The 24,203-nt window shown below is 35.8% G+C and overlaps 1 protein-coding gene across 3 annotated transcripts in view; it reads right to left on the reverse strand.

Moving 5' to 3' along the window:
- Positions 1-840: 840 nt before the first annotated feature.
- Positions 841-24,203, reverse strand: part of LOC109038185 (uncharacterized) — a 70,240-nt gene continuing 46,877 nt past the window's right edge. For 2 of the 3 annotated variants that reach the window (XM_019053162.2, XM_019053161.2), the window contains 12 exons: positions 19,364-19,519; positions 16,745-16,939; positions 15,529-15,645; positions 14,676-14,787; positions 14,206-14,329; positions 13,657-13,792; positions 12,502-12,576; positions 10,144-10,269; positions 8,880-9,006; positions 7,909-8,032; positions 6,962-7,149; positions 841-6,061 (listed from right to left, as the gene is read on the reverse strand). In XM_019053162.2, coding sequence (XP_018908707.2) covers positions 5,764-6,061; positions 6,962-7,149; positions 7,909-8,032; positions 8,880-9,006; positions 10,144-10,269; positions 12,502-12,576; positions 13,657-13,792; positions 14,206-14,329; positions 14,676-14,787; positions 15,529-15,645; positions 16,745-16,939; positions 19,364-19,519 — 1,778 coding nt within the window. In that variant the 3' untranslated portion in view covers positions 841-5,763. The remainder of the gene's footprint in view (positions 6,062-6,961; positions 7,150-7,908; positions 8,033-8,879; positions 9,007-10,143; positions 10,270-12,501; positions 12,577-13,656; positions 13,793-14,205; positions 14,330-14,675; positions 14,788-15,528; positions 15,646-16,744; positions 16,940-19,363; positions 19,520-24,203) is intronic. The other variant, XM_019053163.2, reaches the window with a different exon arrangement.

Genomic DNA, 24,203 nt, shown 5'->3' on the forward strand with positions numbered 1-24,203 from the left:
GCCCAGTATTTTTGAGAATTCAACTTTAAATTTAAAATAAGTGCATTTTCTGCATTTTCCTTTCGATGGCTGCAGTTAATTGATAACAAGTCATATGAAACTTTTAATCTGCATAGGGGAGACAGCCATACTCCTCTGAACTCATGTAACATCTGCACCCCCCCCCCCCCCCCCCCCCCCATAGGCCCATGAAGTTGGGGGCCCCGTTGGGTAACTTTGAATTCTCAAAATTCTGGTGCTGGTCGATTTTTCATCACAATGAAAAGTGGATGTTTTTTTAACCAGAAAAATGCTAATATCTCGTAAACCGTTGGTCGTAGAGCAAAACGGTCGAAATGTTCAAGGGTTGCTGTAGTCCAGAGATTATTTTCTCGCTCCTCACAGGCCCATGGGGTCGGGGGCCCCCTAGGATCACTTTGAATTATCAAAATTTTGGTGCTGGTCCATATTTCATGATGGTACAAATTGAATCAGTCAGAACGAAAACACACCAACTCAGTAACTCGAAAATCCTCCATCTTCATTGAAGACTGACAATTTTTACAAAGGTCATTGAAGTTAATGCATCTATTCCAACTTAGACCTTTAAAGTGTCCCTAAGTACTTGTCTTTCGGCACCAAAAATCTTTTTTCTTGACTAACTTCTTCCCCTTCTGTTCAGTTTTGCGTGTGTCTTGATTATTTTCATTTTTTCAAGTTAGTGTGTTTTCGTTCTCACCGATTCAATTGATCTTGACACTACTCTCTGGTGTCTAGACCGGGAAATCCGAAAATCATCAGGGAATGAATTATCTTAGGGAAAATCGTGGGAGACCATGGTCAAGAATTCTGGACACCATGGACTGATTAATTGGAACTTTATTGAAGAAAAAACAAAGGAAAAATAATTCTACAAAAGAAAAATGAAAGAGTTGAAAATAAGTTAAGAACACTAGAATTAATAGGAATACACCGTTAATGAAGGTAACGTGGAAATTGAACTAACATTTGAGATTGGGAATCTAAATACTACATGAGTAGAAAATGAATGCCTTTGGTTCAGTTATATTGACAGTTTAAAATCTCATGAATTAAATTTCTTCTTTGCATCTTTCAGGGAGCCTATAAGAAACACTTTTGTCCAGGGTGCTATTTACTTCAGACAAAATCAAATTGCAGTCTGAAATTTTTGTGGCAGGTTTGCCGCTGACTGCGAGTTGAGGCAAAGTCATTGACATTGTTATCGATTACTGATTAATGGTTTGCACCGTACCTAGAGGAACCAAAGATGGCTCGAACCTATAGTATACAAAGCTCAACTTGCATACAATTTAAGTTTAATTTTTTTTTTCCTTTCAACTCAGTAGTCAGATTTTACAACTTGCGTTGACCGTGGCCAACAATATTTGGGTCCCGAGCAATTAGCAAAGCGTACAACTCACAGTCTCTGCAAATCAATAGGGACATTGCAAAATATGTAGCTTTCCTGCTACCTTTCAAAATGTTTACTCTCACATCATTATTTTAAAGAAGATCACATTTCTTGTAATGAATTGAAATTTTCACAAAATATTCTGAACAAGACATAAAACCGGTAAACATTCCAAGAAATAATGCTTGTTACTTTTTCCTTAATGAAACAAAAGACAAGAAATCTTGAACAACGTATATTGAAAGAAGTTTTTTCAGACTGCCACCATTAAAATTTGGCTGTTCGTACTTTTATCTTCATAATTGATTTGCTGAAAGTACTGAGAAAAATCTTTTCCAGACAATAATCCTTTCAGGTCCCTTGAGAAGGAAAAGTATTAATTAAAAAAAAGGGGGAAAACTCCAGATAATTAGAAATACTGATTGTGAGAAAAATAATACTATGATGACTAACGGAGTAATAGAAAAATAAATTACCTAGAAAGTAAAAAAAAGGGCGATTTACATAAAAATTCTCATACAGTTCTTCAAACTTTGCGTCTATTTTTCTACAATTGATTCCTTTAAATGGACATCAGTGAGCAGGCACGTGGATTGGTTTTTGAAAGAGCCAATGATTATACGTACGTTTATACCTGCTTTCCAAAAGCCTACTCACAGACAGACCGTGTCTGCTTACTAATGTCCGACTGACCTGAGTAGAACCGATGTTTCAGTTTCCCTACTGAATGCGCCAAACACTCCCAGTAATGCCAAACATTAACTTAAAAAAATCACATCGAGAGAAATACAACTCATTAAAAGTACATGCATTGTTATCTTATAAAATACTCAAGTAGATCGAATAATTACAAGCTTTGTTTTGAACACTTAAACGTATGGTTGGTCAATGGTAAGAAATTGATGGATATGTAAAAGTTAGATAAGAGATGAGGTTCCCGAAGAAAAAAGTACTACTTGTGGTAGGAACAAATGCACATCATAGCTGTGTAATTCAATTCAGAATCTTTTGGCTTCAGGCAACAGCTCAGAATGATATTCTTGTGAGTGATAATTATGCTGAGAGATGATACATACTGATAGGAGTTCCTTACCAAAAAATTTTTCAGATTAGTTGATTACAATTAACATCTAATTTTCCTCTTCAAGCTGTAAGTGGAAAAATAATACATCCTTTTTTTCCATTTCACCGAGACCCATAGTTATTTATTTTACCACATCTTCCATTCTGCATTTAGAACAGGCAAACACTCTCTGGAAAGAACGCCTGAGCCATGAACAGATTCTGCACAAGTTGATGCAACTCCTATTAGAGTCCACGCCATAAAAGCCTACACACTTTTTGAGTGCAACAGAAGATCATCCGCTTTCAGTTTGGCATTGAAAGTAAATGTTAAAATCACGATGGCAGATACTCTGTCATACTCTTAAAGTGCGTAAACTTATTTGGTGTTGACTCTGCTCACTGGAGAGTAAAGAAACATAAGAAACACATTAAAAAACATAAAAAAGAGAAAGGGATGTCTACGGTCCCTTAAAAAATAATTGTGATGGTTTTATACTCAAAAGTATATTGGATTAATAAAAGAAGTTTTAACTGAACAAGGACAATTCTGCCGTACTAAAGAAGAACGCTGTGTGAAAAAAACGCAAAATTGTTCTAAAGAATACATGTTTTATCCTGGGCAATTTGGCGACTCTCGAATGTTCATACAGCGTGCTTCCTTAGCACAGCAGAATTAGTGATCTTTCTGTGATGTTCTGTTTCTGTGGTCTGAAGTTTCAGGGCTCATGCAAAAATTATATGTATAAAGAGCAGAGCTGAAAATTGAGTTACATAAAAATGGTCGATTTTCTTAAAAAAGTTTAGCAAGAGACAAGGTCTGTACCTCATCACAAATATTTCAAGTCATTAAAACATGTTAAGTGCTTCTTTTATTCATTACAGGTTTAGAATTTAAATGGGTATATCAAATAAGTGAGGGCAAGCAAAAGCCTTGAGGGAAGATAATATTTTTCAATAAATGTTTCAACTCAAACCAGAAAGACTCTTTAAACACCGAGTTGTACTTGTTACCTATGAATTATAATCAGTAAAAATGTGTTGGGTATTTCTTGCACAAGAATGAAAAAGAAAAAAAAGGGCAACCTTAAGGGCTACATGTTAAAAAAAAGTACTCAAGCGACAGTGATATGCTGTCAAAACTTGAAATTTTGGAGCTTACTGTTGTACCATAAAAATGGTGCGCAGTTTTTTCTTCCAAAGTCTTTTGATTTAAGATGAAGGAAAAAAATTCTGTTTAAAAATATGTTTCGCTTGAATGATGAGATTTCATGATCTTGTTTACATCCAAAATTTTTGAAGGCATCCTTCAGTGAAACGAAAATGTAAAATTTCTGCATGATCATGATGTAAGAATAAAAAGAGCAGCATCTTTCCTTATGACAACTTTTAACAAAAAACTTAGCTTCAGATGGGTTTGAAGTTGATTGAATTGCATAGAATGAAAATACGCCATCTTGTCTTTCATAGAAACATCCTTTTTGACTAATCTTTTTTGATACTTATCATTTGCTGTTTCTAATTTCAACAGAGAAGAATTACTTGTTTACAGGACGTAGACCTTGGAATAGTCAAGCTTGATGGGAGAGAATAGATAAAAGAGTTGAAAAAAAGGCGTATTTTCAAACTGAACAATTCAGTTGTATGATAAACACTCAATTTTAAATAAGATTCAGCAAATAAAGCGGCTGTAAATAACACTATCAAAAATAAAAACTGAAGCAAAAATCAATGATTGTATAAAACTTACAAAAACATGTATGATTAAATAAAAAAGGAAAAAATTACAATTTACGGTACATACAAACAAACAAACATAACAAACAATAAAAAGTCAAAATATTTTAAAGTAAAAACTTCATTATACAAACAGAACAACAAAAGCACTTCGAGCAATTGAGTGAAATCCACAGAATATGCGAGTAAAGTATTTAAAAAAAGCTGATCAGCATACAAACTTTAACAAAAGCACATACAGTTCGATTTCATTTGAAATTAAGTTCCATTTCATATATTGACGGCCACCGTGAAACATTTTGAAGATAATCTAGTGGCACCTCATATGCAAGAGTCATTTTCACAGTCAAGATATTGAAATGAAAAATCTATCAAACCATTTCTTGGCATCGTGATGATCAAAATGATTCTTGACCTGATGGCTTAAACAAATACTTAAAAATACCCGCTTGGTAAATTATTCCTCTGACGAATTAAGTTGTGATAAGTGCATGGAGTCATATTGACCCCTGAAATGATCATCCTATTGTTACGTCATCTTAAGCAATTTCGAACAGACAGGAGTTCGGCAATAGATCAGAATAAAATAGGCATTTTGAGATTTCCATAGGTACACTTGAGTATTGGGGTTCGAGTGAGTAGAATCCCTACGAATGTGACAGTTGACGTAAAAAGGGACCTCAATGCCATTAAGTCATGGTGGATACACAAAAGAAGTCGTAAGGCAGAACATGTACCCTCTGTGCATCATCGTCTCATCATTGTATCAAAATGCGGTTGAGATCTAATCTGCCGTATTCAAATACTCAAAATTTATTGTCAAAATTTAATCTTACACTCTCAACTGGCACAAAACTTGATTAAACAACTTGCAGCAAATTTTTTGGGATACTTGAAGGCGTTTTCCATTGAATGCTCAAGGACAGATTTTTTATTTTACCATAAAAAAATCGTACTCCTGAAAAAATTTGCCACGAAGAACTGAGGTCCCTTTCTAAGTGAGGTTAAAGATCAATAAAGTTATAAGAGAATAACTTAAATCAAAAGTTTTCAATTTTTTTTATGAATATAAAAAAAAACCTCTTGGAAACTACCAATTTACAAATAGAAAATTGAGAATAGGTCAACTTAAATAATAGAAAACAGGAAAACAATGATTTGTAATTCTTCACAAAAACATGACAAGAGACTGTCAAAACTTTTCTTTAAAATAAAGAAATGACTGTGATCAAGTTGTAACCAAATGAAAATAGAACAGTACGATTAGGCAAAGAGAAGTAACGAAATTTCAGTCGGAAAAATCGTCTCATTCGCATATCCTACAGGTAAATGGACTACATTTTGCAATAAGGAACTCAAATTTTTGGCTCATTTTAGAAACAATGTATGGGCCATTAGTTTCTCTATGTAGATAGATGCTTTTACGGATGGGTCAGAAATTTTGGTTCCTTATTGCAAAATGATGTCCAACTGACCTTCAAAAATAAACTTTGTCCATGAGAAATTTCCACGATTTAACAACAGACAGACTCAAGAGATATTAAGAGGGTATTCTAATCAGATGGAGGATCCATGGCACAGATAATCGCCTTAACAACAGCAGCCGCGGCCAATGCAGCGTAGGATTGCCACTCCGACTTTTTGGTGCCGTCTCTGTAGTCAGCTATACCCCTGACCAAAGCAAAACTGTCCCGACAGTTCCCTCGGACAGAGTCTATCACCGAGTCAAACTCAGAGTCGAAGGCCAGGGCAGCGCTCTGCAGGGCGAATAACTGGCGCAGTTGTTCGTGCCGTGATACAGCTCGCCCGGAGGCCACAGGGCCCAGATGAACTCGGGGAACTCCTTCCAAGCTGAAAAAAACAGAAGAAATTAGTATAGATCGAATTTACAGAGAGGAAGTGCGACTGACTTTTAGAAATTGTAATTCTTCAGAAATTGCTGATGAGCTTTCTGATCTAACAGGGTCTCACGTAAACTTTCATGATGATAAGATGCTCAAGCTTGGCTTGAAAAAAAAAAATTGAAATCTCTGAAAACTACCTATTCAATTTAAAATGGGCGGGAAATTTCAAAAGAAGTTAATGGAAGAATGAAGCTTAGCTGGAAAAAATTAAAGAGGCTGCATAGAAGTTTTGGAAAATTTTGGATAATCTTGTAGCCTTTTCAATTATCTTTAGCGCTTGAGTGAGCCGGTACGTTGAAAATTTGCAGTCTTTGATCAAAGACAGAGTTTTTTCAATTTTAACAGTGCAAATTGAGTGGTAAAACTTGATTGGTGAAACTTATAGAAAAGTAACTGTGCACTCAATGTTTGCCTTCAAAAAGTGAAAAGTTGAGTGCTCTTCGTTGAAGAAGTGCACAACTTTGTAAATCTGCAAAATTTGACAAACTGCCTAGGTATATGTCAAACTGCTTGGGCATTTGACAAAATGCTTAATTTGACGGCTGGCCCTTGACATATAGTAATGAATTTGAAACGAGCAAAATATATGCTCATATAAGTCTGCATGTAATATATTTCCAATTTTATCTGCCTTCAAAAATTACAGGACGATATTAAAGCAAAAAAAAAACATTTCTTATTTATTAAATCACCATTATTTTTACAAGCCAGCAACAAAGGCACTATCATTCGTGAACTATTGAACAAGATTATTCTGCCTCACTGTGTACAGTGGCACTGAGTAAAGGCCACAATTTGCGGTTTCAACAAAAAAAGCGATTAGGATGGAGGGAAAAAATTGTCTTACTTATTATTAGAATCTGATGGTTGTGGATGAGCAACTTCGATGATATCCCTCTCTCCCACACACATGTAAAGTTTATCTGACTCGGGAGGTGGCCGGGCAAAATCAGTCTCAGGATACTCCGCTGACAGTGCTTTTCGACCTTCGTCAAAGTATTTCAGCCAAGGAATACTGATTCCGTTCAATTCAACCTGCAGAAAATTGTTTTAAAATGTGACAATCATTGTATTATCTAACGTTACTCTGTAAATTTAATGCAATTTGTTTAGTTTTAGTTTTAAATCATGTAGATAGATACAAGGAAATACTTGTAGTAGTTACGTTAAACTTAAATAAAATTCTTCTCCCCCCAAAAAAAAAAGAAAAAAATAAGAAAAACAAAACAAAGAAAAAAAAAAGACTGCGAAAGAAAATTTTTAAATGGAACAATTTTTCTCAAGTTGGGTGACACTTAATTTAGTTCTTGCTTATTCAACACAAAACGCTTTCTGGCATTCTAGTGAGAAAAATGCAAGTAGCTTACTTCATTTCGTCCTTCCTCTGACATAAGGGCGTATTACAATTTCAACATGAGCCCTGTTTTACCTATAACTCTATGCTTGCCAGGACTCATGCGGATATAGAGATACGCCCTTACGTCAGAGGAGCGATGATTTTTGCGCGGTAGAGTCATAAAGGTCATAAGAATCCAATAATTTCAACCCTGAGGCGCATTTAAATTTTAACCAGCTTTTTATCAAATTTACAGTTTTGGGACACAAAATTCAAACAAGCAAGACTCTGGTTTCGTTGGAAACATAATTTAAGTAAATTTAAGTGTAATTAAAAGTCACTGTAAACTCGACAAAGAGTTTCAATTTAATCCTTCTAAATTCAGTTCAATTAAAAAATAAGAAGTTTATGACTTCCAATGAATCAGGATTTGAGGAAGAAAATATAGCATCGCTTACCTGCTGTTTCAATTTCGCAGCAACATTTTGGATTTCTAGATTGGGAGGACAGAATTCCTTGCATTCGAATTCAACATGCGAATTGTCATCCGTCCGAACATTATCACAATAAGTGTAGACATACCTAAAAAGAAAGGAGAAAAGTTACAGATCAAGCAGTTTTTAAAATAAATTAAAATTAGAGTTGTGGAATCAGAAAATGCGTTGAAATTCTGGCTACAATTTGCTTTGAGATAACAGGGAAGTGAAAAATATTTTACGATCAACGATAGAGAGAGGAAAGAATAGAAGTATATAAAGTAAGATAAATGGAGCAATGGAGTAAAGAAATAGGACATGCGTTAAACTAGGCAACGCTTAATGTAGTTGCAGGCTGATTTGTCCAAAAAAGAGCCTGAAACTGTCTGGAGACTAAAAAATTTTACAAAACTGCAAACTGATTTTCAGCTTTATGTGATTTTTAACGCCGTTGGCTAAAAAATTCCACATACTAAAAAATTTAACGATTTTTAGGTAGTGTTCAGTTAGAAAACTGATAAAAATTGGGAAAGGGGTCTTGCTTGCATTACAAGTGAATGATAAGTGCCCCTGGCAAGTTAAAAAATACATAGTAGAGTACTGCTGTGCTAAGGAAGAACACTGTCGGAACTTTCGAAAGTTGCCAAACTTCCTCAAATAAAATGTTTAATTTTGAGGAAAATTATGCATATTTTACCTTGAAATTTTCAGATGTTTTAAATGAGTCTGTGAACAGAATTATTTGAAAAATTGGATAAAAATTGTCCAGAATTTTCCTAGTAAATTCGTGTTTTATTAGAGAAAATCTGGCAACGCCTAAAGGCTCATACGGCGTTCTTCCTTAGCACGGCAGAGTAGAGCATTGGCTCCATAATTTAGAACTGAGTTGACCCGTTTCTTGCGGAAAATTAACCAATATATTCCATTCGATTAGTCAATAGTTGATACTTTACCTTTTATCATCAGTTGGATGAGATACAACAACATCGCCCAATCTGACGTGTTTGTTATAGTCGGTATAATGAGGCACTCCTCCACCAAGACCCACTAAAAGGACATAGTCCACTTTTTGGAAAGTTCCTGAAACAGAATTTGGATAAGTTAGTTAGCAGAGATGTTTCGTAAGACACCTTTCTTTCAAAACCATTAAGTTACTATCTATGTTTGATCATGACCTATCTAATTTGTATTCCTGGTTTGAGATCCAAGAAGTTGACAACATATTCAATTGCAATAATTCCATGTTTTCACGTAGAATTATTCAAAATTGCATTCAGGTTTTTGAGCTCCTGTCACTCTAAAATGTTCATGTATCTCTTAAACTGTCAAGGGCAAAGGACTCAACGTTTTTTGTCTCAAATAATGATTGTTCAGTAATTCCTAGGGCTTAGAGTACGTTAAACCCAATGCTTTTCGATATTTTTCATGTGAGGCAATGTCGCAGCAAGTTCTATTTTAGCTTCTTTTTCTTACAAAAAGTCTTGTTTGTTGTTTTTATTTTAATGTTATGTTGTGTTCATTCTGTATTTACTTATTTATTTCAAGTTTTCAATTATGTACTCTGTTTATCGGCAGTCTATTTTTCTCATAGTGTTATTGGGCTTGGCATGAAAAAAAATGGGAAATAAAATAATAAAATGTGATTAGTCATTGAATGAAATGATAGGGAGAGGGATTACTATTAGAAATGATGAACTTCGATTTAAAAGTAAAGGTCATTTCAGCTGTCAATTTTAGGAAAAATAACACGTAACAGCAAAAATGACATGGAGTTGCAAACATTTTTTCACAAAAAGGTTGCTCCTGTGATGGCCCATTTGAACAATCGCTACAAGGAATTGCTCCTTAAAACTATTACCACTGAACATAAAATAATGAAAATTTAAATGGAATGAAAATATGTGACTATTCACAGGAAAATTGACATTGATTAAAAAAACTCAAAATTGAAGAAGTGATGACACAGCACAGAGTTATATTTTTTAGACAATTTGGCACAAAAAATACCAAAAAAATGAAACCAGTGTCATCTGGCTTTCTGCCTCCAAAGGCAATACATGTTTTGCAGAATATATTTTTCAGCTTACACCACTCTTGAGTCTAAAATTTAGAAACCTGTGATGATCATTTGAGGCTGAGTTCACATTCAATTTTAACTGAAGGCTCATTATGAATTGGAGGATTTTTGCTTATCTAAATCTTAGTCATCTTTCTTACCCAGAAGTCTTGTGGTTGTGTTTCCAGCAGCTGTCATGGCTTCTCTCGTGTGCCCAACGGATGGTAGCTTGGTACAGACAATCCTATGAGTTCCAATGTTACCCAAAGTGTAAACGTTTGATTCACCTGTGAACATGAATGAACAAATTGAGACTAAACATGCTTCATCTTTTCACTTTCTCTTCAAAAGCTGTCTTGTTGAAGTCAAATTTCACTCATTTTGAAAGTAGGAGGGACTGTAATGTCTAGTCTTGTTTTATTGTAAAATCGCTGACTTTTCTAGGCATCATCAGCATTAAACAATTTTTTTGCGTTTTTTTTTTGAGAGGTATATTCCCTGAAACAGTGAATCATTTAAATTTTTCGAGCAACGGTGAATAAATTGGGTTGATGGGGCTAGTTTAACTTTCATGTGAGAATAGAAAAATTTAAAAACAGACAGAGAATGACATTTTTTCTTTGCAAGTCTAGTCCTAGAGCCTAACCTTGGTGCATACAATAGATATATATGCTGATCCATGATCAAGATTCAACTAGGCGCAATCTCCAAGTGAAAGTTTAGGAACTTCAATTTTAAGTGTATTTTCTTCCTTATTGTTCTGGAGATAAAAACTCTTGAGGTATGCCAGAGTTCCGTGGTTATTCAGACTTTTTTCATTCGTCACACAAAATGGAATAGCAAATCTTCGGAGTAAATTCATCTTTTTTTCTTTCTTTTTTACCAATATTTAACAAAGAAAGAAGAAGTAAAAAAATAATGCGCCTTCTGGGCAAGATTCTTTGGACTATCAAAATTTCTCATTTGCAGAAACTATGCAGATATTTCTGCAGATTAAAGTCGCATTACTTAGTTTTGGATCGGAATTCAAGAAAGAATAAAGAGAAATTTTTTAAAATCAACCCACACCAAATGAGATTTGAAAAAAAATCAGCATAATTAAGCATTGATACATACATATTAAACTGACACAACTTGACTAAATCAGGCATCAGTGCTGGGTTTGAAAGACTCCTATCTGATTGACAGCAATACATGTGCTTTAACAACCCTACCTCATTCCTTGGTTAATATTCTTGACTATAAATTTTTGTCGTTGATAGACAGAACTAGCATTCAGTCTATAGCCTCACCACAAAAAAAACTGTTCAAAGGACGATGTCAAAAGATTAGTTTGATTCATCTCGCCTGGCAGTAAGTGGTTAAAAAAGCATTGTCAAAACGTTACTGCTAAAATTAACGTTGCGGCAACATTTTCATGACATCACGTTTGGCAGTTGCCATGTGGGATTGTTTCAAAGTTTACTACTTCCTTTAAGCTCGAGTTGTTTGACCGAGCAATATATCCACTTTTCAAGACTTAGAAAATGAAACAAGATGATCAACAGACTCTGCTCAATGAGAAAGTGACAAATAATTAGGAGCATCTTCCAAAATTTCTGGGTGAGAATTCATTTGGTAAAAAAAGATATTACATTTCTTGCCTAAAAAGCAAAGAGAGAAATAAATTGGTGCAAGATAAGTGGTCTAAGCTGCGTGATTTCAGTTAGTACTGTGCGAAGGGTGTAATTTTCCCTTTAGATTCAGAATAAAAATAAAGCGTGGAGTTTTTTAAGATGATTTCTGCCGAACGTTTGTTTGATATGATTGTTTTCAAATGATATTCAAAAACTGAGAATCATCATAGTCTTTCAATTGAAAAAGACAAGAAGCAAGTTCATAACAATATTGTTCTCAAACAAGACAGAGGGAAAAATCAAGCAATGTGCAAGAAGTGTAGTTACAAAAACAATTTACCTCCCAAATCCAATCCAACACCAACCTTTAAAAAGCAGAGAGAAGGCAATGTTGTTGATACATTTAGTGTCATTGTTAAGATATTTCTACAGTGAATGAAACGTGAAGTGTGAAACGAAAATCATAAAACTACCTTGTTTGTTCTAATTAAGAAAGATACAATATAAAAATCAAATTACAGCAATTAATATTTTCCTGATGAAGGATGTTCCTTCTTTTCAGTCAAACTTTAACAGTCAATATGCTATCAGGGTCTTGCATAGGGGGGTGAAAACAACAGTGAAATTTTTTTGTCCGATCCATTATTTTATTTGATTCTAATAATGAAAATGATGTTTACTAAGCTCTGTTTTAATCGTAAAATAATGCTAAAATTTCTTTTTTGCGTTTCCTACTGAGCTACAAGCCTCATTATGAATAGCTCTGGTAAAGTCGCAAGCGTACATTGACCACTAAAAATATCTGAGCAAATGGTGGTGATGAAGCAGATCCGACGTCCACGGAACAATCACAACGAGAATGAATGTCAAAACGGAGGTGTCGATTTTCCTCCCAAATCTTACCAAAACGTGTAACAGTAGATTTAACGAGAGATGATTTACTTGAGAGACTGTTCGCTGAAAGGCTTGGCGTTACGCCTAAAAAGACATGGAACCAAAATTAACACCCCCACGAACACACAGGAAAAAATTTGTGATAAAAATGGATGACAGAATATACTGTCAACAGAAACTTGATAAAACTTACACATAAAACTTCAAGGAATTAGAAATTTGAGACGGAGAAAATAATCTATAAAGATACAAACTCATGACTTTTAATTTCCCTTCAAAATTTAATTTTTTATTTTGATCCCCCTTCACACCATGATTTTTGCACACTACTGCCTTCAGACTGATTTTTTTTCAAAAGAGTAGCTTTAGACTTGAAGGAGAAGGACCAATTAAAATTGAGTGGTTAAAATCTGCAAATGTGAAAGAGTTTAAGTGAATTAGAGTTTTCCAAAATGCATGAGAAAGCTGCAAAACGGTGATAAAACTTCAACACAATGCACCTTTTACAAAAAAACATGACTGCTCGTCTTTTTGCATTTTTGAAAGTGAAAATAGACGTATCAGATGCAAACTTATCTGAAAACAATGTGGGTGAATGATAAAATTCACTCTGATAAAGAAAAAGAATAATAGGAAAAAGAAGAGAAAATAATCAATAGAAAGTATAATCAAAAAGTCAAAGGTTTGTTGCATTTGCATGAAAGAGAAAACACTTTTATTGATTTTATCAAACTGAAAATTTTGAGAAGTTAACAATTATATACAACCTTGACTCATTTGAGATATAGAGAAACAAGAAAACGGTGAAAAAGAATAAAAAGCACCCATTAAGTCTGAGTACGTGCAATTCAATTTTTTGAGAAATTATTGAAAGAATATCATTGCGGTTAAATAATTTCATCCAATGCAAAAAGCTTCATCTTGTAGAAAAATTATGGTACAAGAGGGCATTAATATAAGGGGGCGAGAGGTTTATAAGTTTGCAGAAATCACCTAATTTTGATTTCTTTTCCATTTACAGGAGAGGGTGAAAGAGAATTTGAAGTGAAAGAAACCCCAAGAAAAAAATCAAGACACGAAAATCAAGTTGGAATCGATGCAAAAAGGGAGAGAGCCTTCAGGCTTAAAATCATTTTCAAACCTATCATACAATTTGCCACTTACCAACAGTTGTGTAGCGAACAAAAGTTTCTTTGTTTTCAATGAGAGCATCGACCGCAACCTTTTCACAGTACTGAGCGGTGATGATCGCAATTGTTGGTTGCTTCTTTGAGGCTATGGACGGCATTTGCTTTACAATCTAAAAAGAAGAAGAAAGTTTAGTACTTGTAGGATCACTCACATTAGGAAAAAAGAAAAATTAAAGTTGAAGGGATTTTTCTCTCTTTTGATTCTGTGGAGCTCAGCCAAGAAGTTATTAAAGCTGAGTGGAAATTTTAAGACGCTTCTTGAAACTTTCTTAACATAAAATACTAACATTCAGAGTAGTTTTGAGGTATACCTTACACCTTTTCCTTAGAGTAAAAAAAGGTTTTAGAGTCCGAGTAGCAGAAGTTGCAATAAATTACAATTGAGATGCACCTATTTTACAAAGCATGATTCATCATCTCGTTTTTTTTTAAAATTTGAATCACCTCCTTTATCAACAAATCTAATGAAATTTTAGTAGATTTTAAGGTTTAATGTTTAATAAGGGTTCCAGTAAATTCTCACCTGAATTTGTTTTTCATCTTGCACCATTCTGGTGAACGAGTCATGCTCCATTGCTTTGACGAAGCCTTTCGTCTGGAGCGTGCTCAAATATTCAGCCACTGATTCTTCCAACCAGCCATGAGACCTAAAAAAAAAAATTCAACACTCAATATCACTGAAGTTTCAAAGTATGTATTTATTTTTCTTTTCACTAAATTTTCAATTTTTAATACATAAAACAAGTGCATGATATTTGAGCTGCTTTGCGTAAGAAATGAATGATAAAAATTCACCTTTTGAAAAAATTTAGAAATGAACTGGGACACAAACAAAAGGTTTAAAGCCTGAATAGAATACAACAATATATGTACTAAGCCTATTTCGTTGATTAATTTTAGTTTGCCAAAAAACAAGAAGTAAAATATTTTATTTGAAGGTTTGAACAGAATTTGAGTTCAATCAAAAAGAAAAAATAAAGAAGGAATACCCACCTAACTATATCCATAATGGTTATAGGATTTGGATATGCAGATTCGATGACTTCTAATACTTTCTTTTCAGATATTTCTGCAGGCTTATTCAGAATTGTTTCATCTGTAGAGACTGAAAAAAAGAGAAATGATTATGGATATCTCAACAGTTTTTTAAAGAAAATAGTCGCAGAAAAAAAAAAGTTTGGCAAAAAACCGATCAAAAAGCTATTTCATTCGAAGGTCCTGCCTTAAAGATAAAAAAATGTACTTATTTCACTTCATGCAACTTTTCAATGCTTAACAAGAGCTGTGAAATTTAGTGCCAATGTATAGAACAGGGTAACTACTCGATCTGTGAGTATTTAAGTAGCAGGACTGAGTGTTCTTCAATTAATCCCTTAAAGTTCTACTTCACAAAAAATGCTACAACTTGTTGTTAGCTGGACAGGAATTTTTTGGTTCTTTGCCAAAATTTAAATAAAATTCAAAGAACTTTAAAACTTCTGAGACTGCAGCTATTAGACCTGATTTTTTACTTGATTGTGAATTCAACAGCCTAGTGCCTGCTTGAAATTAGATGGATATTTCTCATAGCGCTGTCATCTTGAGGTACCTAGATGACCAAGTACAAGATTTCAAAAGTTATCATGGAAAATACAATAAAATAAGGATATTCTCTGGTGTTATCTAAATTTTTTAAGACAAGAATAAAGTTTTTAGGTGAGGCGCAGAATATAAAATAAACAAAAGGTTTCTTTGGTCACACAAAGAGCATAGCTATGAGCAAAAGATTCTAAACATTCCCTTTTGAGGCAGACCCCGGTGACAAAAATAACTAAACTCAGTAGAATTAGTAAGAAGTAATACTTACGCGGCCTTGCAGGAACACTCGATTGATCTAATTGTTTCAATTCTATTTCTATCTTTCTAATTACTGGGTAGTTATGCTGCATCAGTTTCATGATTTTTTTTATAAATCCTACATAATCTGAAAACAAATAATAAAAATGGTGAAAATGAGGCTGCAGAATTGCAGATTGATGGCTGAATTCATGCCATTATCATTATTTCTTTTTAAGTTATTTATTTATTTTTTTAATTCTTTTTGGCGTGTAATAAGTCTTGTAAAGATCAAATTTTTGTCCAAAGTACGGTGAATTTTTGTTGATGAATGTTTTTTGTTTTAATCTTCAATACTGTTTGGAGAAGACAAACTAGGCATAAAGTGGACTGCATTATGCAATTTGGAACTATAAATCCTGGCTCATTTGAAAAAACACTTATGTGCATAGGGAAACTAATGGCACAAACGTTGTTTTTAAACCGGGCTAGAATTTATAGTTCCGAATTGCAAAATGTAGTCCAATTAATCACCCTCGATTTCGAGCTGCCAACTGGGATTTTCCTCAGTGTTCTCATCGGCCTGTCTGTCCGTGGTCACTTTGTGGTTCGTCGTCTCCCTCGAGAAAGAACGTCACTCCACTTCAATGTTGCCAAATTTTCCCTCCCAAATTGTGTGTTTACCAGGAGAATCCTTGGGCGTTTCCAACTGAAAATTTCACTGATTTTTTCTCAAATTTCATACAAAAATCAGACAAATCCTTGTATTCAAATCGCAAAGGTGCATTTTTTGTAAAATTAATTAATGTTTGATTCAATTTAGTAACCTTGGTATGAATTTACGTTCCTTTGTCCGGGAGACGACGACTTGTCAATTTCAGAGGTGCTCATCATAGTTTTTGGAGACATTAGAATTTCTTGTCTCTATATTTCTATCAGCCAACTAAGTGTGACATTTAATCCAGCACACCCAGCATCACTTTTACTCCTAACCTGTTAGAAACTTTAAGAGTAACTGCTAAATTCATTTTAGTTTTCGAAATTAGACGGAGTTGACAACATGGTCTATTATTGATTATGGCAATCTGATAAGACGTGACTTGAAGTTTTTCGCAATGTAGAGAAGTTAACTTCCCTTTCTTACTTTTTTGTGGTCTAATTCATTTACCTCCCTTTCCATAAAGTATAAAATTTCTTCTATGCTAAAGTGCTAAAAACAAAGACCTGTAAAAACGACCATGTCATACCTCTAGGAAAATCTTGAGGTGCTACAAGATCTCTGAAAAAGTTTTGTGCAGCTGAAGGGTGCTCAAAAGCAGGACATGATGGTTTAAACCAAAATTTGAGTGTCCTACTTTCTTGTGTGCGAATTTCTGTTTGAGCGTTCACCAAAAATACTCGAAACTGCACTGACTGCTGGGCCACTGTGATGTTATCAATATCTGCAACAAAAAGTAGAAGCATGTATTATGTCGTTATGGTAGCCATCCTTTTGAGGATTTAAGGGCTAAATTAAACAATACTGTCTCACAAAATGATGCAGTTGCGGAAATTTTAAGATGCAGTACCTAATCAAAATGCATGATTTTTGTAATTTCACTGTCAAATTAGAATTATAATAAGAAAACATTGAAAATTTATTACAGCATGGCTTTAAAAAAACCTTCTAACGTAGCGTATCGCACTGCGTTCTTTCCCGTTCGCCGTTCCAGCATGAGTGAAGAAAAATCACGAAGAAACAAATTTAGCCTGGAAGTTATGTAAAAGTATTACACTTTAAGCACTGTTGCCTATTTAATTGATTGAAGGCGTCTCAGCATGCCAATCAGTAAGTTACGGAATTCTCCAGTCATGATCATCGAATTCATCGATTTTGACAAAGGAATCTTTTCGAGTACTTATCAAATCGCAGGGGAAAAATAGGCCTACCACTGCAAAAAATGGTTTAAAAATGTTTTAAATTATAGAGAAAAAAATTGTCTTTAATTTAAAACATGTTTTTGACATTTTTTTACGGTGTTGCCTTGAAGAGTGAATCACATTCTACCAATAAGAAAACAATAAATGGATAAATAAATAAATAAACCCTGGTAAAAATTGGCGATAGGAGCTGCGTTTCAAAATACCACAGGAGTTCTTATAGCCGAATGAAGAAGGCGATAGAAAATCATATAGCTGGCTGTAGAAAGTGGAAAAAATCATACGGCCGGGCTACACGAAGCGATAAAAAATTATACAGCCGAGCTATAGTTCCTATCGCCGGGCTTTACACTTTATCGCCTGGCTGTTGCTTTTTCGCCATCGGCTATAAAAGGCTATAAGAAATTGTGTAGAAATTCGTGTGCTTTGTAAATCCTTAATTTTGTACGGAATCACCTTAATACTTACAAAACGCACATTATAATTTCCTTTACTACATATTTCTTCTCATCAATTAAAATGAAAATAATCCATACAGAGTGTGCAAACATTTCAAAGTCATGAGTTGAAAAACGCTGACTCCACGAGATTAAATATTAGAGCCTAACACAAAGCGGAGCGGCGGCGCACTGGCGCCTACAAACCTAACAGGAATACTTCACGCATTGCGCAATGCGTGAAGTATCCCTGTTAGGTTTGAAGGCGCCAATGCGCGTTTCGCGCTGGCTGCCCGCCCGCCGCGCCGCGCCGCAGCGTACCACGGCGCTTGAAGCAACTATTTCACACCAGAGGTATTACACAGTATCATACGAAATTGCAGGCGCTCCAACATGTTAGGAATGGCAGGCATCCTTCAAAAGCACGGAGCTTTCCTCGCAAAATAAATCAAGATACTACGGCCCAAAAAGAGAGCGGTAGTCCAAAAACTCACTAAGTCCTAGCATCCGTAATTAGTAACGTTTAGCATACACTTTATCGCCAGGCTGTTGCTTAGTCGCCATCGGCTATAAAAGGCTATAAGAAATTGTGTTGCCGGCTATAGAAGCTATTGGAAATCTTACAGCCGGCTGTAGGTCTATGGTATTTTGGAACACAGATTCTACGGCCAATTTTTACCAGGGAATAAATAAACGTAGAAGAAGACGGTACTTTTCATGAAGTGCAAATTCGATCAATTAAAACCACTTTTAAGTACCAATTATTCTCAGAGGATAAGATCAGATAGTTGATATTGCTATCAACATGAAAAGTATTATTACACAATACAAACCGTACTAATTATCATCATTTATATGATAATTATTTTTCTTCGACAAAATCTGGATGAAAATGGAATTCTACACAAATTGAATTAGCAGTTTTAATCCAATCTTGGTTACTATTGAATTTCTATTGGTTCTAAAACGGCAGTGGTTCTCGAAGGCGGACACGTAACATCAGCTGTTACTACATTAAATACAATTTATTTATGTTAAATACAAAAGGACGGTTGATCCGATTACTGTAAACATTTCTGGGAATACTCTTTGTGCACAGCGAAAATTCCCTAGAACTTTCAAACATATTAGCAGAAACGCTCTCTTCTAGAAAAATTTGATGGTCCAATCGGCGACAACTGATGTCACTTGGTTCCTCTTTCGAAAAACAGTGTTATAAAACTGTATTAACATAAATACAATTTATTTATGTTAAATACAAAAAGACGGTTGATCCGATTACTGTAAACATTTCTGGGAATATTCTTTGTGCACAGAGAAAATCCCCTAGAACTTTAAAACATATTAGCAGAAACGCTCTTTCCTAGAAAAATTTGATGGTCCAATCGGCGACAACTGATGTGACTTGATTCCTCTTTCGAAGAACATCGTTCATCTCGCAATCCTCTCGTCGAATTTCCATAGAGTACATGCGAATTTCATGCTTGTGAATCTGGCAGATTAGGTTACCTTCGGTGATGACTTTGTTGATGACGATTCCCTGATGATCGCCTCCTCCGACGTGAACTTTGTCGTTGGCGGCTTCCTTGATGACGACCGGTTTCCTCTCGATCATCAGCGTCGTCGAGTTGGCCGTCTTGCCTTTCGGCGTCATCACGATTTGTTCTGCGGGCAAGAATGAGAGGAAACAAATTATTCCATCGGATTTGTGGACAATAAATGGCGGAAATTTGTGTAGAATGTAAAACTTCATTTGGACTTCATACTGCAATTCGGAACTACAGTTTCTGGTTTCTTTCCTTCTGTTGGGCATCACTTTGGAGCAAAGTTTTCCCCTCAATAAAAAAAAAAAAAAAAAAAAAAAAAAAAAAAAAAAAATCGGCTTGTTTTAGAAATAACGCATGTGCCACTATCTTTCCTATACAGACAAGTTCTTATGTATGAGCGAGAAATAGTGATTCCTTATTGCAAAATGAAGTCCACTTTGGTCCTTCAAAAATTCCCGAATTTTGCACGCGAAAATAAGCCCCGCCTCTAAAATACGAAATATTTTGAACAAAAGACAATTGAGGGGCTTGGAAGACAAGGGGCATACCTAGGTGCAGTTTTTTAAAAATTGAGTTATTAATGATTTCAAGGAAAACTAGTCTTGATGCATATCCTGTGAAAAATTCGATCCCAATATCCAATTTTTAAGCATCAAAAAGTCACCGAGAACTATCTTTCCGCCATAAGGATCCGTGTAATTTCAAAACTTCAACACGTATTTCTCGAAATAGCAAAAACTGCACCCGTGCGACTTGTCCTTCAAGTTTCTCAATTGTTGCTTACGTTCAAACATTTTTTTTCAACAAAAACCTTTCAACTAAGTCGTCCGTCACAAATCAAGGAATGTGATGAGGGTTTACATCCTGGGTGCGATAACAAGGGGCTAGCCCCCCCCCCCCCAAAAAAAAAAAAAAAAAAAAAAATACAGTATAAAGGCGTTGCGAATTAATCGAATCAGATGATATGCAAGTCTCGTATTATTTGAACGTGTCATCTGATTCAAGGAAAGAATCAAATCAGCGTGTCGTTGAGCTATTGTGAAATGACAATCGAGAATTATCTCGTTGGCGTAATTTTTTCGAGAGCATCATGACGTCATTTAGGTGCGCCTCCAGCGGTAAACTCGTCGTAATCACGTTTATAAATGTTGAATCACGAGAGAGCTCGGAATTTCTGCGAAAATGACGATAGACCGGTGCACACGGTATTTTATAATTTTTTTAAATACACCTCGGCAGACAATAATTGAACTCTTCAGAGCACGGTGGCGACTTCTAGATTGCTAACTTTGAGGTCAAAATTGGAAGAAAAAACCGTGGGAGGGGCAGTGATGCAATGTGAAATTTCACTTAACTGCGATCGAAACTTTCACAAAATTTCACGTACAATTTCATCTGGCAAAGAAAATTTTACGAAATTACAAAAAATCTCAGTATGATATTTCATGAATTTCCATTTTTATAAAGACTCATTCTATTTAGCTCTTCTCTCATTCTATTTAGCTCTTCTACTCATTCTATTTAGCTCTTCGCTCATTCTGTCTGATTTCCCCTTTATAAAAAATAATAATAATTATAATAAATTCTAGAAATCAATTTCTCAGCATTCTCAACTCATATCAGACCAATTCACAAAATTAAAACGTGTAAAATGATGTAAAATTGCGATGTTCCCAAACGGTCTCCATTCCAAGCATTACGATCAATGTAGCTTAACCTTGGTGATCGGGCGAACAACTCTGCACTAGACGTCAACTTTCAACCGCGCAGTAATGAGATCCTTTGTTCAGCAGCACGCAAGCGCCGCCGCCAATGACGAGTCAGCGCGCAATCGCAGTATCCGCCGCAGCCAATCACAAGTCACCGCGGCGCACGAGATTTGAACTTCGCCACAACAGAGCCCGCGCAATCCAAATTCAGCGGCCAGCGGCAGCTTTCCCGCCCAATTCACTCTTGCTTCGCCAACCGACCAATCACAAGCAAGTTGGTTTCCCGCATTCGCACACAAAGGAAATCTGCATATAAATATACCCGCAAGTCGCTAATTAATTCACTCTGAATGCAGCAGTCGACCAAGAAGCACCTCACTCTCAAGCTCTCAACAAGGATCAAGTCAAATCAAGCCAAGCAAGCAGCTGAAGAAACATCCTAAGGAGCTCAGCAAGAAATTGGCGTTTTTTGGATCAAGACCGAAGTTCAGTTTCCCGTTATATTGGCACCAAGGTCAAGCATTAGCGGTCATCATTACACAGAACGAAGCAAATTCATCATTTCAAGCATTCAAAATTATTCACCTTCCTGTCATCTCTATTTCGGACTCATACAGTTTGTATACCACCTCCAATTTGGAGAAGCCGATTCTTCGGAATCTGGAATAATAATAAGTGCAATAGCACATAGCTCTCAATATTCAAACCCTTCTGGTTTTCCTGCTCACTGCAGAAGCCGGTGTACTATACGCCTGGTAACCCTTCAGGTTTCCTATCCAAGGATAGTAGCCGATTCACTCTGAGTCCGGTAAAAATAAAAACTCCAAGTAGGATCTCTTCCAGATCATTAAATCAATTTAACAGTCACCTCAAATCTTTCTCTTCTCACTCTCATTTTCCGAGCCAAGGCAAATTGGGGGGTCGCTACGGCTCTTCACTTGTCTCACTTCAAACCTCATATCCTATTCCATCTTTTCTTTCTTTCCTATCATTTCTACAATTGGTCCCTCGGTACAATTCACTTTCAACCTTTAGGTCTGTTGTTGTTTTTTCATCATTTTTTGAGCCGTCACTCTTCATTTTTTGGTCCCTCGGGCCGGATTATAACTTGCATATTTACAGTCCAGAATTAATTCATAATGGTGAAACGACGCAATCTTCATTCTCCTGAGGTAAATGAAAGTGAAAAATTAGCAGACTCACTTCAGAAAAAACGAGATATAGTTTTTTCTAGGGTTAAGGCCATAGAAAAAACATTCAATGATGAGCTTTCAGATGAAAATTCTGAGCAATTTAAACCTTTGTTCGATCGATTGTCAGGGTTCCAGGATAAATTCGATCTAATTCAAGCAGAATTAATAGGTCTCAATTCTGATTTACCTATTAATTCCAAAATAGACATCGAACAGGCGCAGGTAGAATTTGACGAGACAATACTTGCAGCCGAAGTCCGTTTTCTTTCGCTCACTCCTAAAACATCGAAAATTGAGGTATCCAATAATCATAGTACTCATGTTAAAAGTCATTCATCCTCAAATGTTCGACTTCCAAAACTTGAATTACCTCAATTCACTGGAAAATTAGAGGATTGGAGAAGTTTTTATAATTTATTCATGGTCTCTGTCCATAATGTAAATGAGTTAGCGAAAGTTAAAAAGTTCCAGTACCTTCTCACGTCATTGAAGGGCGAGGCACTGGACTTGGTAAAAGGGTTAGACATCACCGACTCAAATTATGATGTGGCTTGGGAAATATTATGTCAGCGCTTTCAATGTGAAAGAAGGCATATTTTTCATCACTTCAACGGGTTGCTTGACTTGCCAGAAGTGAAGGATGTCCAGCAAATTCCTGCACTTCTGACAAAATACAGGGAGCACACCCAGGCATTGGAGGGCCTCGATCACAAACTGTCCGAGTACTCTTCAATGCTCACTGCAGTCATGGTACAAAAGTTAAATAATTACTTTCGAAAACGGTTTGATGATTTTCGAGGCACGGAAACGAAATATCCCACCATCGATAGCCTAGTGGATTTCCTCGAAAAAGAGTGCCTTCAATTAGATGGTTCGGCAGCCAAGTCAACTAAGCCGAAACACAAGCAACCACCATCAAAGCAGACACTCACGGCCTCAGTTAAGCCGAAACAGAGTTCGTCTCAACAAAAATGTCCATGCTGCACTCAAGACCATCCCATTTATTTTTGCGAATCATTTTTAGCTAAATCAATCCCTGAACGCCGATCATTCGTCAAAGAGAAAAACCTGTGTTTCAACTGCATGAAATTCAATCACTCCAGTTCGGTTTGTAAGAACCAATACACCTGCAAAACATGCCATAAAAGGCATAATTCACTTCTACACTTAGAAGACACGTCAAATCAAGATTCATCAAAACCTCCCAAGACAGCTATGGTTTCCAACTCAAAACCAAAGGAATACGCATGCATTCTAGGAACTGCTCTAGTTCTAGTCAAAGATTCATTTGGTGGTTATCAACCTGTCAGAGGACTCATCGACAGTGCTGCCATGTCTACATTTATAACTAAGCGCTGCGCACACAAATTGGGTCTAAAAATCCACAAGGAAGCGCCTCCAATTTCAGGGTTAGGCAACCAGGCAGTCAATGATATTCATGGTACTGTAGAATGTGAGATCAAGTCTCGCATTGAATCGCAGCCAGTATTCACATCAACAGCGACAATAATGACAAAAATCACCACCGATCTGCCAAATATAAGTCTTCCCAACACAATGAGCAAACCTCTCAGGACATTGACTTTGGCAGATCCAGAGTGGATGAAACCAGGCCCGGTAGATCTACTAATTGGAGCCGACCTGTACCCTCATATTTATGATGGCAGAAAAATCATTCTCGATGAAAATTGGCCAATAGCGCTGAGCAGCATTTATGGATGGGTTATGACGGGCAAATTTAGCGCCCCTTCATGACGCAACACGCATAGCAGCAGTGACAACCTCAGAATCAGCACCAATCACTGCTTTGCTGTCCATCAATTCAGAACCAATTGAAACTTGCCTTCGACGACATTGGGAGATAGAGGAGCCCCCGTCAAGGCCAGCCAAAGATCCAAAT

This window comes from Bemisia tabaci, chromosome 9 (assembly GCF_918797505.1).
Source record: "Bemisia tabaci chromosome 9, PGI_BMITA_v3".
NCBI lineage: Eukaryota > Metazoa > Arthropoda > Insecta > Hemiptera > Aleyrodidae > Bemisia > Bemisia tabaci.